We start from the raw sequence: 17,925 nt of genomic DNA on the forward strand, positions 1-17,925 counted from the left end.
GTGGCTGCTATTGTGTACAAAGTCCTCTTGGTTCTGCTCACTTCACTCAGCATCAGACCATATAAGTCTTCCCAGGTTTTTCTGAAGTCAGCCTGTTCATCATTTCTTATAGCACAATAGTATTCCATTACATTCATATACCACAACTTGCTCAGCCATTCCCCAATTGATGGGCATTCTCTCAATTTCCAATTCTTTGCCACCACAAAAAGAGCTGCTATGTATATTTTTGTACATGTGGGTCCTTTTCCCATTTGTTTGATCTCTTTGGGATATAGCCCTAGAAGTGCTATTGCTGGATCAAAGGGTATGCACATTTTTGTAGCCCTTTGGGCATAGTTCCAAATTGTTCTCCAAATGGTTGGATCATTTCACAATTCCATCAACAATGTATTAGCGTTCCAATTTTCCCACATCCTCTCCAACATTTATCATTTTCCTGTTTTGTCATGTTGGCCAATCTGATAGGTATGATGTGGTACCTCAGAGTTGTTTTGATTTGCATTTCTCTAATCAATAACGATTTAGAGCATTTTTTCATATGACTATAGATGGCTTTAATTTCTTCATCTGAGAACTGTCTGTTCATATCCTTTGACCATTTATCAGTTTTGGAATGGTTCATGTTCTTATAAATTTGTCTTAATTCTCTATATATTTTAGAAATGAGGCCTTTATCAGAGAGACTGGTTGTAAAAATTCTTTCCCAATTTTCTACCTTCCTTCTAATCTTAGTTGCATTGGCTTTGTTTGTGCAAAAACTTTTCAGTTTAATGTAATATGATTTCATTGTCTATGGTGCCTTTTAGCAGAATGTAGTTTCCTTCCTTATCTCTTTTGATTAGATCTATTTTTGCTTTTGCTTTACCAGAGATCAGGATTGCTACCCCTGCTTTTTTTACTTCAGCTGACACATAATATATTCTGCTCCAGCCTTTTACCTTTACCCTGTATGTGTCACTCTTTTTCAAATGTGTTTCCTGTAAACAACATATTGTAGGATTATGGTTTTTAATCCATTCTGCAATCCATTTCCGTTTTATGGGAGAGTTCATCCCATTCACATTCACAGTTATGATTACTATCTGTGTCTTTTTCTCCATCCTTTCCCCCCCCTGTTTATGCTTTTCCTTCTCCTTTTTCCTTTCTCCCCTTCACTAGTGTTTTGCTTTTGACCATGGCCTCCTTCAGTCCTTTCCCCCTTTTATTATCCCTTTCTCTTTTCTTCCCCTTTAGTCTTACTGCTGCTTCCCTCCCGTATTTCTCCCCCTCCTTTTTCTTTCCCCTCTCCCTTTTCTTTCCCCTTTTCCCTCCTACTGCCTTGCCTATAGGGCAAGTTAGATTTCTATACCTAACTGATTATATTGCCCTTCTTGAGCCTAATCTGATGAGAGTAAGGTTCAAACAATGCTTCCCCCCCCTCTTTCTGCTGTAATAGGATTTTGTGTCTTTTCCTGTAATGTAATTTACCCTTGTCTGCCTCCTCCTTTCTCAGTACCTTTTCTAAGATTAGATTGATCCACTTATTTGGATCCATTTAACCCACTTGATTAGATTTTTTTTTATCATTACATCAAAGTCAACTAATATCCACCCTCTTTATGTATACTCCTTTAACAAGGTGTAATAACAATACAGTTCTCAAGGGTTGCAAGTCTCATATTCCCTTGTAGGGGTTTAAACACCCCCCCCTTATTAACAACATATTGTATCCTTCTGTCCCATTTACCTTTTTAAGTCCTTCTTGAGTCCTGTACTTGAAGATCAAATTTTTTGTTGAGCTCTGGTCTTTTTATCAGGAAAGTTTGGAAGTCTCCTATTTTGTTGAATATCCACCTCCTCCCTTGAAAAATGATGCTCATTTTTGCTGGGTAATTGATCCTTGGCTGCATTCCAAGCTCCTTTGCCTTACGGAATATCATGTTCCATGCCCTGTGGTCTTTTAATGTAGAAGCTGCAAGGTCCTGTGTAATCCTGACTGTGGTTCCATGATATTTAAATTCTTTCTTTCTGGCTGCTTGCAGCACCTTCTTTTTCATCTGGTAATTTTGGAATTTTGCTATTATATTTCTTGGCGTTGTCAATTTGGGATCTCTTTCAGGTGGTGATCGGTGGATTCTTTCTATGGTTATTTTCCCTTCTGGTTCTAGGACTTCTGGGCAGTTTTCCTTTATGATTTCCTGAAAGATACTGTCCAGGCTCTTTTTTTCATCATGATTTTCAGGTAGTCCAATAATTTTTAAATTGTCTCTCCTGAGTCGATTTTCCAGGTCGGTTGTTTTACTGATGAGGTATTTTACATTTTCATCGATTTTTTCATTTTTTTGTTTCTGTTTGACTGATTCTTGCTCTCTCATAGAGACATTAGTTTCCATTTGTCCAATTCTAGTTTTTAACAGATTGTTTTCTTCTGTTAGTTTTTGTACTTCCTTCTTCAACTGGCCAATTGTGTTTTTTAGGGACTTGTTTTCTTCAGTGTATTTTTTTTCCAACTGGCCAATTGTATTTTTGAAGGACTCTTTTACCTCTCTCATTTGACTATTAAAATCCTTCTTGAGCTCTTCTAAGAAGGCTTTTTGGGCTTCAGACCAGTTCATAATCCCTTTTGTTGTTGCATATGTGGGTTTGTTGACAATGTTGTCCTCTTCAGAATTTCTGTCTTGATCTTCTCATAATATGAATCTGTGGTACTTTTCTTTTTACTCATGGTGTTTCTTTATTCCCTGGACTTTAAAGAGATTGAGCTCTCCTGCTGGGGCACAGAGGGTACTGACCCAAGCTTCTTGTGTTGGGAGCTAGGTCTTGGTCACTGGTTTTGCGTGCTGGGGCCTCTTATGCTGGCAATTGGAGGCTGTAGGTTTCTGGCAGCTTACCTTGTGTTGGGCTGGAATCAGCAAGGCTGGAACTTTCAGGCAATTCTAGGTTGCCTGCTTTTCCTTTCCTTTAGCTGCAGTGTTGTCTCCCTCATTTCTGCTAATGCACTGGGAGATTCCTTTGTGGTAGAGTGCTGAGGCAGCTGGTGGTTTTCTGAGCTGATTTCCACTGGTTCCCCTGCCCTCACTGAGGCACTCGGAGGTCCAGGTGTTGGTGTTTGCCTGCCCTACCACCTGGGCTTCAGGATCTCTTCACAATTGGGGGCTTCAGGGGTCCTACAGCTCACCTGGTGTTGGGTTGGAATCAGCAAGGCCAAGGCTTTAGGAAGCCTTTAGGTTGTTTTCTTCACCTCGTTCCAGATGAAAGCCGCAGGGTACTTATCCACCTGGGGCCCCTTGTTTTTGCTGAGGCACTGGGCGACCGTTTGCTGGGCTACTGCACTGCTACTCCTGTTCAGGTGTTCCAGGGTTTTGTTTTTTTTCTGGGGTGATATTTTCTGGATTTTCAGAGGTTGATAGGGGAGAGTGACAGCAACTACCTTTTCACTCCGCCATCTTGGCTCCCCTACTTGTGAACCTTTTAAAAAAACTAAAATGACTGCTATTGAACGATTGGTCTCTCCTTAAAGCAAGTCACCTGCCTTTTGGAAAATGTATTTTTTAGAAGCAGTCCTTTTGTTTTTTAACTGAGATCTACTAAATATTAGTATTTTTCCAATTTTCTAATTTTATCTTTTCCCAGTTACACATAAAAACAGCTTTTAACCTTCATATTTTACCATTTTGAGTTCCAAATTCTCTCCTACCTTCCGTCCCCTCCCCCATCATTGAGAAGGCAGGCAGTTTGATAAAGGTTATGCATGTGCAGTCATGCAAAACATATTTCCATATTAGTCATGTTGTGAAAGAAAATACAAAAAAATGTCAAGAAAAATAAAGTAAAAAAAAACACAACCCAGTATGCTTTCATCTGCATTCAGATTCCATCAGTTCTTTCTCTGGAGGTAGATAGCATTTTTCCTCATAGGTCCTTTACAGAAGCATTCTTAATCTTTTTTGTAGTGTAATGGCAATGCTAGAATTGTTTTATCCGATGGACATTTTTCAACCATCAGTTCAGTCTGTCTAGAATTGCACAGAAAGAGAAGTCTAGTCACCAAATCTAGAGTTTTTTAGACAATCACAGTGAATAGAAGCACTTTTAAGCAGATTTCTGGAGAACTGGCATTTCAAAAATTTACCATTTTACCATATCAGCACTTTATTTTTAATGTCTTTGGTTCCACATTTGGTTTAGAAATGCTTGAAAAGCGACAATGCTTTCACATATCGGCTGAAACAGATGGTAACATACGCTGATCACACCTACTGAGAGTATTTATATAAATGATCTTAAAGTCTGAAAAAGATTCACATGTACAGTCTAGTCAATCCTAATTAAAATGATAACTTCAGTACAGGACATGTAACGTTCAAACATGTTTCCCAGGTTTGAGGGTTGGGAAGCTAGATTCCTACTTCTTTTGTTCTGAGAACATATGTTCTCATTTAAGGCAGCGTCATGGAGTGTGAAGAATTAGGATCCAGAGTCCTGAGAGACCTGGGTTTGAACCCTGTCTCTCACACTCACTTTGTCACCTTGAGAAAAGCATTTCTCATCTTTAAGGCTCAGTTTCCTCATTTGTGATGTCATATCTCACCCAGGGGCAGCTAGGTGGCTCAGTGGATAGAGTACCAGCTGGAGTCAGGAGGACCTGAGTTCAAATCTGGACTCAGATACTTATGAGCTGTGTGACCCTGGGCAAGTTACTTAACCCTGTTTGCCTCAGTTTCTTCATCTGTAAAACTCCAAATGGGATCATGAAAAGTCAGACACAACTGAAAACAATTGAACAACAGTAACAGCCACGGTGGAAAGAATGATGCTTTTGGAGTCAGAAGGTTCAAATCCTAGTTCTGTCCCTTGCTACCTGTGTACCTTTCAACAGCAAAAATAACAAGAAAAGATAGAGATACAATGCAATACGATATTAATCACATACTATGAGTTCAGTGGGGCTGCTAGGTGGTGCAGTGGATAGAATGCCAGGGCTGGAGTCAGGAAGACTCATCTTGAGTGCTAATTCAGCCTCAGAAACTTACTGACTGTGTGACCTTGGGTAAGTCACTTACCTAGTTTCCTCTCTGCCAAATGAGCTGGAAAAGGAAATGGCAAACTACTCCAGTATCTCTGCTTAGACGATCCTAAATGGGATCTGAAAAGTCAGACATAATTGAAACAAAATATAATAGTAGTAACAGCAATGAGCTAAGTGCTGGAGATACAAATAAGAAAAAAGCAAGACAGCCCCTGCCCTAAAGGAATTTACAATCTAACAAGGGAAAACTACCCAAAAGGAAGCTCAGTATTGGGGGTGGGGTGGGGACCTGATGAAGATGATGGAGCTGAAGCTTTGGGAGGACTTGTTTGTTTTTGTCTAGTCCTACTGTCCCTGTAAGCAGAGGCAGAAGCAAGAAGGCTGAAGCCGTCTCCACCCTGATGAGTTTGTCCTGATAATGATCAGTTTATTCCTTGTTGGAGATTATGGTGGAGTTAAAAAACACAGCAAATGGAGAGGGAGCTGTTAGTCTGGCTGAGACACGGTGTGTGAAGCCTGAACGTGAAATAAAACTGGAAATTAGATGGGTACCAGAATACGAAAGGCTCTAAGTGCTAAATAGTGTGTTTTAGACAGAGATCATAAGGAGGTACTGAAGTTTGTTGAGCAGGGAAGTGATGAGATCGGATGTGTGCCTTAGGAATATTCACTTTTGATGTGGAAGACGGATGAGAGAATGGAAAAGCAGGAGGCATGGAAGCCAGTTAGGTTATTTCCACAATCTAGGTGAGAGGGGATGGGGCCTGAACTAGGTTTGCTGGTCATGTGATGGGAGAGAAAGGAACAGAGTTGAGAGATGTTGTAGAGACAGGAGACTTGGTAACTGGTGAAGAAATTAGGATGACTCCAAGAAAACCATGCAGTTTACATGTGACCAAATAATGATCAGAAAATTAAATGGGAAATTACAGTGACTTCTCTCACCACAGAACTGCACAAAAGGTCAGCCAAAAGTCAGTAGGAAAGCAGTTGCCACCCTTCCTCTTTCCCCTTCTCCTATAAAACTAACACCAACCCAACAGAGCCTCCCATTGAGACCAGAGGCAGCCCAGCTTTTGGGACACCACAGGTACCCAAGGGCTCTGAGGTCCCTCTGTGTCTCCTGGGAAACCAGGGAGGGCCCTGAAGATACAGAGGTCAAAGGAAGGCAGAAAGAATGAATATCCTAGTGTGCGGGGGCAAGGATAAGAAAACCTGGGGTGTGGGGGGTGGAATGGGAGGGGCGACAATGTCAAATAAGAAAATGGCTGAGAAAAAGCCATTGGAATTTGCAATTAAAAAACTATTGGTAACTTTGTCCATCACAGTTTTAGTTTAGTGTTGAGATCAGAAGCCACACTGAAAGACTGCAGAAGTGGAGATCTTACCAGCCTCAAATCTCTCCCCACTCCAAACCATTCTTTGTAAAGTCCACGTCTGACCACATCACACACTCCCCACCGCCATTCAATAAAACTTCAGTTCCTCTCTAATACTTTCAGGATCAAATATATAAAATCCTTTACCTCTTAAGTCCCTTTTCAACCTGGACCCTCCATTTCCCAGGCTCCTTATTTACTTCTCTTCATGTACTTTACAGTCCAGTGACACTAGCCTTCTGTTTTCTCTTCCTTGCACAGAACACGCCTTCGTTCAGCTCCATCCATACCTTTTCACTGGCTGTCCCTCCAGACTTGGACTGCTTTCCCTCCTTACCTCTACCTCTGGCTCCATTCAAGACTTAGCTCAAATCCCATCTTCTGCAAGAGTGCATTGCACATTTCAGTTAATACAAAAGTGGCTTTTAAATAATTCGTATTGCCTGGTTTTAATGCATGGCCTTTCCTATAGACTATGAGAGAGGTGAATTCTGTGCAGCCTCTATTTAACCACTTTTCTCTTCTTCCCTAGGCAAACTGAATGGAAAGCCAAGTTCTAGGAAGTTATCCATTCTTCCTTTTCCTCCATTTGTACCCTTTTAAACGTTGTTGCGGTATAGATTCATCCCTGTAGACTTGCAGGAGCCCTGATTCTGTTAGTTTGACTGACAGACTGGAAAGCAGCAAATAATCACAACTCCAGGCAGTCTGTTGGGACTTGAGACAGTAGAACCCTTTGAAGAACATCCATGGTAGATGGAAACATAGTTGTAGCTTTTATCCTTAACTAATCTTTAGCACGCTAGCCGGTGAACATTTTGCCTTTGGATGACAGTACTCTTTTCCATGTAACTTAGTTTCTTTAGAAAGCAGTTTTGAAGAATGACCCAGGAATCTAGTAGCTATTCTTCACTAAGTAACAACCCAGTTCATTCCTTTCCCCTCAAGAACTTATCAAATGAGGTAGTCTGATGCTCACACATTACAGATCCACAGAGGCCTCAGGTAATGCACAAGATCTTTGTATGATTGGGAGAGATTTTCTCGGGATTCCCCCCACCTGCCATATCCAGGATTTGTGCCATGATAGAGCAGTCCAAAGGCATCTTTTCATCAAATGAAGCCAGTTTTAAAACTTTTATCACTTTGGCTTTCAGTACCATAACATAGAATACTTGATAGAGTAGCTGTATCTAATGGTGAAGCATAAGGCAAAGCATGCTATATTTAAAAAAAAGAAAAGAAAACAAAAGATTTGAGAACAGCTGCCTTTTGTTTAACAGCATAAAATGATCTCAGTATGTTGATCAGGGCATATGAAAGCTTGGTTCTTTTTGTTGGGAGTTCATTTCTTGTTTGTTTTTTTTTTTCCTTATTGTACCTATTTTAGTGGGTTTTCATTTCTGCTTTTCAGGCAGGGACTAGGCAGCATCTCTTTTGGGTTCTGGGCATTATAGGGAATGTAGAAATGCTAGCAAAATGCACCTGGACATGATTAAACAGATCCATAAGACTTACTTTCCATCTCATCTCTGGTCAAACATATAGCTGTTATTGAGTTACCTTAATTTTAAATGGTGATTCTCACAAGTTACTTAAGAGTTTTTATTGGTGACCTTGGGGTCATTTAAAAAACTATAACTTCCGTAGGATCCATAAGATCCTATATTTAGTGACTAGGCAAATTATAAATCTGTTTTTCATAACCTTGAGTTAGTTTTGAAGTATCTCCTTTAAATTGTCCTCTTCATACTATCTTCCTTTCTTGGATGGGTTCGTTCATTCACGCCCTTTTACCATAAACCATGTTATTATTAAAGTTGAAGGTTAGGTTGGACAAACCTTTCTAAGCATTAGAGATTGTGTGACCGTCTTGGTATAAGGACCTCCGAGTGAGGCACTTCCTCTATCAATGTAGGTTACCATCTTCTCTACAACTTACATGAATCACCAAGAATTTAAGTGACATGCGTGACATAAATCAATGTTATTATTCTCTTTTTATGGATGATGAAATTGAGCCTTAGAGGAGCTTAATTATTTGCCTGTGGTTATAAAGTTAGTAACAGTAGGAGGCAGAATTTGAACCTGGATCTTCCAAGTCCATCCTGTATTGGAAGTCTTGGTGTATAGAGTCTCTTAGAGTATGCCCTGGATTGAGATTCAGTGGCTCTGCATTGGATTTTATTATACTGTTCTCAGTGTGACCATGGGCAAGTCACCTAAGCTATCTATCTTGGTCCCAGTTTCTTCACCTTTAACGTGGCAGGATTTGTCTAGATTATATCTAAGGGCCTTTCAAAGTAGGCCATTTGTAGAGGAAATTATATTTGTCATCATAAAGGAAGTATTGCTAACTTTTCATTATATGAAATATAAAGCTTTACTAACTGTTCTGTGCAACATTATAATTGAAAAGATAGATATTAAATTTCTCATTTTGCTAATAAAAGTTTTTCCATGAATGTTAGGGTTAAAGTAGAACATGGGGACAATTTTTGGTCCAGTGACCTCCATGGGTTTGCTCCAGCAGGGTATAACTCTGGAGGAATGCATTTGGGGGAAGACGGTAGCTATTAAGTTTTCTAACCAACTACAGCTTGTCTGATTTAATTGCATGCCACTGAAAATGAGATTAAATGTGCATGCTTTGACATCTTTTTTCAGGTTATTAATGCTGCATTGGCTTTGGCTGCAAAACCACAAAGTAAACTGGCCCAGGAAAACATGGACCTTTTTAAAGAACAGTGGGAAAAGCAAGTCCGGGTTCTGACAGACGCTGTGGATGACATAACTTCCATTGATGATTTCCTGGCTGTTTCAGGTAATAAGATCATTTACTTAGATTTACTTTAATCTAGGTTGTAACAAATAAGAAAAGCCTAGAATTCTAAGTGGTAAATTATTTTTCTACATTGCAACATCAGTATCTGTCATTTAAAAAAAATAATAAAGATAGAACAAATTGACCATAGATTTGAAATTGCTTGTTTCATCACTACTGGTTTGCACTGAGCAATTCCGTGTTCTTTCCCCTCTAACCAGTGTGCATTCTAGAAGCTGGCTGCTACTTGGAGTTGGGAATGTTTCCCTCTGACTCTGGGGATACAATCCATGACTCTTTAGCTCCATGTCTGATTGGCAAGCCTCACCAAAGCTTATTCAAGTTCTGCTGTCATATTTTGAAAATTAAATTGACTTATACACACCCAAAGCCACCAGCTTACAGGGAGCACTTTTTGCTTAAAGGAGAACTTTTGTGAGGAGATGGTAGCCCAGATGTTGGCCTTGTATTTATTTTTTCCAAAGGGAGGTCTTTCCTTTCCAAAAATATTTTCCATCACATGTAAAATGATTATTGAACTTCTTCTTTTTTTAAAAAAAAGCAACAGCAACTATTCTCTCTGTCTGATACACAAGAGAGAAAACAGGGAAGAAATTCTTAAGTGCCATTTAATTATGAAGTAGAAAATAATCTGGGTAATTTACCTTATAAAAATATTTGATTTCATTATGTAAACATAAAGCAGTAACATCATAGTAAATTGCATCTGTATAGAAAACGTTTATCAAATGAAATTCATAGTCTTTATTGCATTGAGATAAATTTCAATTCCATGTCCTCAGAGTTGAGTAAATATAAATGCATTCTCCATTTAGCAAATGCCTCCAGTGTTCTTTGAATGCATTAGAGCAGGATTCACAGAGCCATGTGGTTGCATGGAGGGGAGGAACAACCATTGTAGTCATTTTGTTGTCACAGATGTAAGGTAGAACTTAGGAAATTTTCAGTGGAAACAGTAGGCTTTAAATATGCCCAGGATACTCTGCTTTGGCAGTGACCTCTTTGAGGGTTAGAATGTATTCTGCTATATCAGTGTTGTAATGCCTCTTTGACTGCCTTCCTCAAGAATTATCCATTAGCTGTATGTATGAAAGCTTCAAGGTGCTAATTACCCAGAAGTGCCTAATCTGAGAAAAAGAGGAACTGTGAGGAAAATCCAGGTTAGACAACAGATATGAGTATTTGCTATTTAATCACCTGCAGACAGGTGCCAGAAATGCAGCTATGGCTTTTTTGGGAAATCTTGGCCTTCTGTTGTTTTTCCAGTGAAGTACAGAATTATTTCATAGGTCTAAACAAGATCCCTATCTTTCTTTATGTGCTTTAAAGCAAACAATTTTAAAAAAAAATTTGAAATTTAAATGAAAAGACTTCTCACTGGATGTTACATTCCTGAAGTTTCCTTCTTCTGATTAGGTTTTGTATGTCCTGAAATTTGTCTCCAAGCATTTTGCAAACCTCCTTGTAGACCTCCGAGGCAAACTACAACCTACCAGAAACAAATGTTCTGCAGCATTCTTCAAATCACTTAGAACAAAAGGAATTCTGCAGCAGCAGAATGGAATGTAGGCATTTACCTTTAGGGTGAGACACAGAAAACAAAAGTACATGAAAGAGAAATTGAATTCTTTAACAAATATGCAGGTTGTCTGGAGTGTATTTTTAAAAATTTATGCTAATATACATAGTTCTGTGCAAGAGTAGTTTGACTTAATGGAATGAAATGAAGGCATTTACCATTTCACAGGCAAAAAATAAATATACTATACTACATCACAAGATAGCTAGCCCTAAGTGCATAGAGGGAGATATTTTTTTTTTGTTACTTAGCTGTTCCCATTAAGTTCACTTAGAAACATTAGTTAGCAAATGAAAAAGAGTTGAGAGATTACAGTATATCACATTATGTCAAGAAGATGCTAGTGGTAGACTATGGGGTTACTGGTCAAGAAAATCACTGTAAGGTCATTGCAATATAGGAACCATTTTATTTTCTTCTGAGTAACCTTAAGCAGGTCAGGTGCCTTTGCAGTTTGGTTGTTAAACCATCCATTCTCCTACTTGATAACAATAATTTAAAGACATGGATAAAGAAGTTGTGATTCTCCCAGGGTGTTCAGAGTAACGTTTAAGTTTGCATGCTGCCATGCCTAACTCCTAATAGCCACAATAATGTTCCTAATAGCCACAAAAGTGTTCAGCCATTCCCCCAGTTTATGAGCACTGTTCAGACTTGCAGGTTTTTTCTGCTGTCTCAAAAAGAGCTATCGAAATTTTGTACATCTTTGGGTTTGTTTTGCTTAGGACTAACCCCTCCCTTAACTTCCCCTCCCTTTGATTTCCCCCCCCCCACCCCTTTCCCTCCTGTTTCACTGTTGAGTGAAATGTATTTATGTAACCAGTTGTATACGTATGTGTGTTTGTGTTTTTCCTTCTTTCGGCCAGTTCAGATGAGACTGAGCCCCTTCCCCCACCCCCTATAGATGTCTGTACAACCCAGATTATGAGAGATAATTTTCCCTGTCCTTCCTTTCCCACACCCCCAACCCTCCCTTCCAGTGTATTCCTCTTCCTTTCTCTTTCCATTCTTAAGATCATCAAAGTATAACTGAACCACTCCCAGAACTTCTCTAATTGGACTCCCTCTATGAACCCTATTCAGAATGTTGCCTGTAAGTATTAAAGAACACATAAGATGTTAGAAAGCATTCAACCAAGGCAGAATATATTTATATTATCTGCAATTTTAAATAAAAGTTTGAAATTTATCAGTGATAAAGACTTTAAAATTTCATTCCAGTTGAGCTTGTTATTAACTCTTTCCATATAAATGTACTTAACCCTTCTCATCTTTATGCTTATGTGGTAAATTTTTTGTGTATTTTTTTTTAATAAAGACTACATCAATGAAATTGATAGTATAATTACTCTTATGGCTAGGTAACTTAGAGCAGCAAATACCTTGGGATAATGTACCACCTTGCTAATTTTAAGCTGTCCTTCTTGAATTGGCATGTATCTAGAACAATAGGGCTACTCCTTTAAATTTATTAAATTGATCAGTTTCTGAAATTGATAGCACTACAGTAGGTAGTGGTGCCATTTATAGCAATGGAAATTTGATAGTTATGACTTCTAACATTGCTAAATAAAAAGATCTCTTTGCTTCTTAGTAGACTGTCTGTGAGTTGCTAAAGCATCAGTGATGAATTAGCACTCTTGTGGTTACCCCAGATTTTAGCTGAGAGGTCCTCAAGCAAAATACATATAATCTATTGCTGGGCCCATTGATTTGCCAAAGGAACATAATATAGTGCATAGGGTAGGGGGTTTGGAAGTAGTTGACCTGGCTCTGCCACTTGCTCCCTCTGTGACCATCTCTGGGCCTCAGTTTCCTTATCTGTAAAATGACCGAGTTGAAGTAGGTGATTTCATAGGTCCCTCCCACCTTTAAATCTGAGGCTCTATGAAGGGTGAAAATAGTTGGTGTCAGAGATGGGATTAGAAGCAATATATCCTGATTCAAAATCCAGTATATATTTTTTAGGTTTTATTGATCCTTTTGATTTTTACACCACTTATTTTCCTTGTAACACAAAAGAAGCCAAGCAAAATCAATCAGCACAATTATCTTTATAGTGTGTGCAACATTTCACTGCCATAATGGCTGACTTTTATATAGCACTTGAACGTTTGCAAGTTTTTACATACATTATCTTGTTTGAGCCTCACAAGCGACCCTGTAAGAGGTACTGCAAGTATCTGATACTATTTGATGGGAGAAAACTGATGGAAGAGCTTGTGGCTTATCTGTCCAGGAGCATCATATATAGCTACTAAGTGTCAGAAGCAGCATTTAAACTCGGGTCTCCCTTGACTCTCCTTAGAAGAGGGAAGTGTGTTTGTTTAACCATTCGGTCTCTGGGATTAAGGTTGTTCGTTTTAATCAGTTTCGCCACCTTTTAAGATTGTTTTCGTTTTCTTCATTATTTTATTTTCCAGGTCTGTTTGCTTTGTTCTGCGTTAGTTCTTAAGTTTTTTCATGTATCTTTGCATTCTTCAAATAGTTAATTTCTTACAATGTAATTGGATTCCTTTACATTTGCATTCCACAGAAAGGAGCTGCTAGTAATAGTTTGCTGCATTGTGGCTTCCTTGGTGTAAGTGCTCAGTGGTATGATTGCTGGGTCAAAGGTGATAGACAGTTTAATGACTTTTCTAATACAATTCCAACATGCTTTGTTAAATGGTTAGACTCATACTTAGCTCCACTGGCAGTGTAGTAGTGAGTCTACCTATAGCCCCTCAACGTTGGTACTTGTCAGTATTTTTTTTTTAATCTACCATCCTTCCTCTGATGTTGCCAAGAATCGAACTGAATGTTTATTGCCTTTATCATTTACTTGAAGATTTCAGTGATGTAATTGAAATTAATGGCACTTAGAATGAAGTTCCATGGAAATCTAGTTGGTACAATATTGATTTATAACTTTGAGTTGCTAGCTAAGCCCACTAAATTTTAATCCATATCACGTAGTTTATTCATCACAACTTGTTTCTTATTTTGTGCTCAATATTTATTCAGTATCTGTTATGTGTAAGGCACCACACCCTAAAAAGAAAGTATGGTAAACTTATCAGATTTTTACGATGATAGGTGTTTAGAAATTTAATGTTGACCCAAACTCAGTTTTGTTCTGTTTAAATAAGGAATCAGTTTATTTAGTCACATTAAATCTAAAACAGTTTCTGAGATGTCTTTTGTAAAAGAGTAAAACTGATAATGCAGTGACTTTACCTCAGAATGTATGCAGTATTTTTCACATCTGTATCTCACTTCTGTTTTTAAAAAACTTACAGAAATTTTTTCTCCCTCTCACCCTATTAAAGGGGGAAAAAGAAAAACAAATTTATTTTTCATTCAGTACTTTTAATTAATTTATTTTGATTAATCAGCAATCACTTCCATAAGCTCATGAGTTTTAAATTTTTCTCTCCATTCTTCCCCAGGATGTAGCGCAATCTGATATAGGCTGTACATATACATTCCTATTAAACATTTTCACATTAGTCATGTTGTAAGGAAGAATTAGAACCAATAGGAGAAACCACCAGAAAGAGGAAACAAAACAGAAGGAAAAAAATAGCAAATAGTCTGCTTCGATCCGCATTCACACTCCATAGTTCTTTCTTTGGATATGGATAGCATTTTCCATCACGAGGCCTTTGGAGATGTCTTAGATCCTTGTATTGCTGAGAAGGGTTAAGTCTGCCTATATCAGTCATCACACAACGTGGCTGTTACTGTGTACAACATTCTTCTGGTTCTGCTCACTTCACTCAGCATTGACCGTGCAAGTCTTTACATGGAAAAACAAATTTCTTGTAACAGTTATGCATAGTCAAGCAGAACAGATTCCCTGAATGGCCACTTACAAATATAAATGTGTGTGTGTGTGTGTGTGTGTGTGTGTGTGTGTGTGTGTGTTTGTGTGTGTGTATCACTGTGTACCCTAAACCTGTCATGTTTTTAATGGAGAACATGTCCCATCACCCTTCTTGCAGGATCATGGATGTTCGTTCTCTGTATTGATGGTGGTTCTTAAAGCTTTCAGGGTTTGTCTTTGCAGCGGTGTGGTTATTGTGCAAATGGTTCTCTTGGTTTCCCTTGTTTCATTAGTTTTTAAAACTCAGAATTTTTCGTTTTTATAACAGAAGTGTTACAGATTATCGCTCTGCTTACTTTACTCTGTCTCAGTCCACATTAAGTGTCTGTATCTCTTTTAAATTATCTGTTCCTCATTTCTTAAGGCACAATAGTATGCTATCACATTCATCTGTCCCAGTTTATTCAGCCATTTCTCAATTGATAGACATCTCCTTTAATTTCAGTTTTTATTTTGTTTTGCCGACACAAAGCAAAGTTGTTAATAAATATTTTGCTCTTTCTTTGATCTCTTTTGAGTATAGGCCTTGCAGTGGTAGTTGATTTTGTATATAGGTCCAGTTTGCTTTCCAGAGTGGTTGTACACCACCACCACATCCATGGTACTTTTTCCCCCTCAGCTCCTCCAACATTTATCATTTTTCCTTTTTTTTTTTTTAATCTTTGCCACTTCATTGGATATGAGTTGAAATCTCAGAATTACTTTAATTTGCATTTCTTTAATTAGTAGTGATTTGGAGCATTTTTCCATATTACAGATAGCCTGGGTTTCTTCCCTTGAGAACTGTCTGTTCATATCCTTAGACCATTTAACAATTGGAGAATGGCTCATTTTCAAACATTTCTCCTAAATTATTGCTAATATTGTTAATTTATCAAACTGATTCCAGGGGGGGGGGATTCATTAATTCTTAATTTGAATTATAGTTCAACTTATTTAATTGCTTTTTTTAAAAATTCACAAATTAAATGTGTTCCTTTTTCTTATTTAGCGAAAGTTCCTATCTTTCCTTTGTTTTAGGTTATTTGGAAAGCCCTTGTATCCTTTCATGTCTTTAGTTAATTTTCCCACATTGTTATACAGATTATTCTTCACTCTATCCTAAATTCTGTGAAAACATTTTTAATTTGATATTTTACTTTTGTAAAAACATTTTAATCTTTGAGTTCCAAATTCTCTCCCTCAGAACATCTCTTTATGGACATTTGATATCTCAAACTCATCGTGTCCAAAATGGAACCTTTCTCCCCCAACCTGCACTTCTCAATTTACTTATCTCTAAGAAAATCAGAATCGGTCTCAAAATAGTTTGGTTCTGCTTAAAAAATAAATAAATAAAAGAATAAAATAAAAGTAGAACAGTAGATCAGAATAGAGACCATAAAGATATCTTTCTGAAGGAACCAGATAGAATTGAACTCAGTAATCCAGTGTCCCACCATATTTCTTATTTCCAGTCCTGTGTTCATTCCATTCTGTTCCTACTGGTCCCTGAATTTGATGTTCTAGCTGAGATTTCTGTCTCTACATTGGTGAAGGATCTCACCTGTTCATAGATTGTTCCTCCTCCTCCTTCCTGAAGACCTTGGAGCCTCCCCAGCTGCCACTGCATTTTCTCTGTCTCTGTCTGTCTCTCTTTTTGTGTCATTTGGATATTCATCCTCAGATTTCTAGTAGACAGGCAGAGCTCCTTGTGATGGCTGTCCGTTCTCTGTCTCTTTACTGCCTGATGCAGTGCTTAGACAGGGTGGATTCTTCATCAGTGTTTGTTGAGTTGAATTGACTGGCACAGGAGGCAGCCTAGTGTGGCCAGACGTTGAGAGAGAGCCAGGCTGGGCAATCGCTTAAATTCAGAGGAAGAGCTGAAGCCATTCTTGTAGCCACACTAAACCTAGTACCCATCACTGTGAGGTCTAGTTGCCTAAGATGGGGCTGACTAGTCTAGGCTAAAGTTTCTGTGCCAAACATTTGGATTGGGCCCATGAACAGTTGCTGTACTTCTGGGGTCTTTGGGAACTCAGGCAATTCACTGAGGACAAATCTTGCTTTGACTTGCATACAGAAAGCACCACTGGTCTAATCCAGTCCTCCTGCCACTACTGGCTTCTTACAGAATAGGAAATTAAGGCAAGACAGGTGAAGGGACTTTGCCCATTGTCACACAGAGAGCAAGTTGCTGGGTTGGGTTTAAAATTTTCAGTGAAAATAGCACTTTTATAAGGGGAGTGAAATAATTTAGGTTTCTTAGATAGAGAAAAGTACTTGTGACTTGTATTTGTGCCCTAAGTTAATATTGAGCCTTATAGTTACAGGATTTTTATTCATATTTCCTAGTTACTTAAGTTTGTGTTTGCCACACCAATTGTTTGATTACTTTAAAGTTTCATATCTAGAAGATGTCCTCAAATATTTCTCTGATTTTTTTCTCACCAGAGAATCACATTTTGGAAGACGTAAACAAGTGTGTAATTGCTCTCCAAGAAAAAGATGTTGATGGTCTAGACCGCACTGCTGGTGCCATTCGGGGTCGGGCAGCCAGAGTCATTCATGTTGTCACTTCAGAGATGGATAACTATGAACCTGGAGTCTATACTGAAAAGGTTCTTGAGGCCACCAGACTGCTTTCGAATACAGGTGGGTCTGGGGGAATGTCTTTCTCGTTTCCTGGGGATCCAGGCAACTAGAATGTAGCAACCCATACTAAATTATTTTGCCACTCTATTGAAGAGGAATGGTTAATCTGGATGGAAAATAATTGCATTTTAGTTCTTCTGTAATAAATATCATTTACTTTTAAGGAATTCAGCCTCTTAGTCATAAACATAAGCACTTAAGGAATGGGGTATCGATTCTGTTATAAAAGCTAGTTGAAGAAGTTATAACATCAGATGGGCCACATGACCCATGGTACTGTCATTTTATTTCAGTTATGCCACGTTTTACTGAGCAAGTGGAAGCTGCCGTGGAAGCTCTCAGTTCTGATCCCGCCCAACCAATGGATGAAAATGAATTTATTGATGCCTCACGATTGGTGTATGATGGCATTCGGGACATCAGAAAAGCTGTGTTGATGATAAGGGTGAGGAACTGTATTTGAGACAGTTTAACTGTGCGTCATCATTTGCTCAGCTTCAGCAATGCAGCATTCTGGGGCTGAGCTGACTCAGTTACAGTATATCAACATCATGATTTTAAAAGCTGTTAAAACCAGGTATTTAATTATGTTGTCAAAAATGACTCTTG

General features: G+C 38.4%; 1 protein-coding gene across 1 annotated transcript in view; it reads left to right on the forward strand.

Annotated features, from left to right (window-relative positions):
* CTNNA1 (catenin alpha 1) overlaps positions 1–17,925 on the forward strand; it is a 154,255-nt gene that overhangs the window by 127,299 nt on the left and 9,031 nt on the right. Inside the window, exons 11-13 of the mRNA XM_021005074.2 lie at positions 9,058–9,214; positions 17,116–17,316; positions 17,610–17,761. Coding sequence (XP_020860733.1) covers positions 9,058–9,214; positions 17,116–17,316; positions 17,610–17,761 — 510 coding nt within the window. The remainder of the gene's footprint in view (positions 1–9,057; positions 9,215–17,115; positions 17,317–17,609; positions 17,762–17,925) is intronic.

This window comes from Phascolarctos cinereus, unplaced genomic scaffold (assembly GCF_003287225.1).
Source record: "Phascolarctos cinereus isolate Bilbo 61053 unplaced genomic scaffold, phaCin_HiC Scaffold_2;HRSCAF=192, whole genome shotgun sequence".
Classification (NCBI taxonomy): domain Eukaryota; kingdom Metazoa; phylum Chordata; class Mammalia; order Diprotodontia; family Phascolarctidae; genus Phascolarctos; species Phascolarctos cinereus.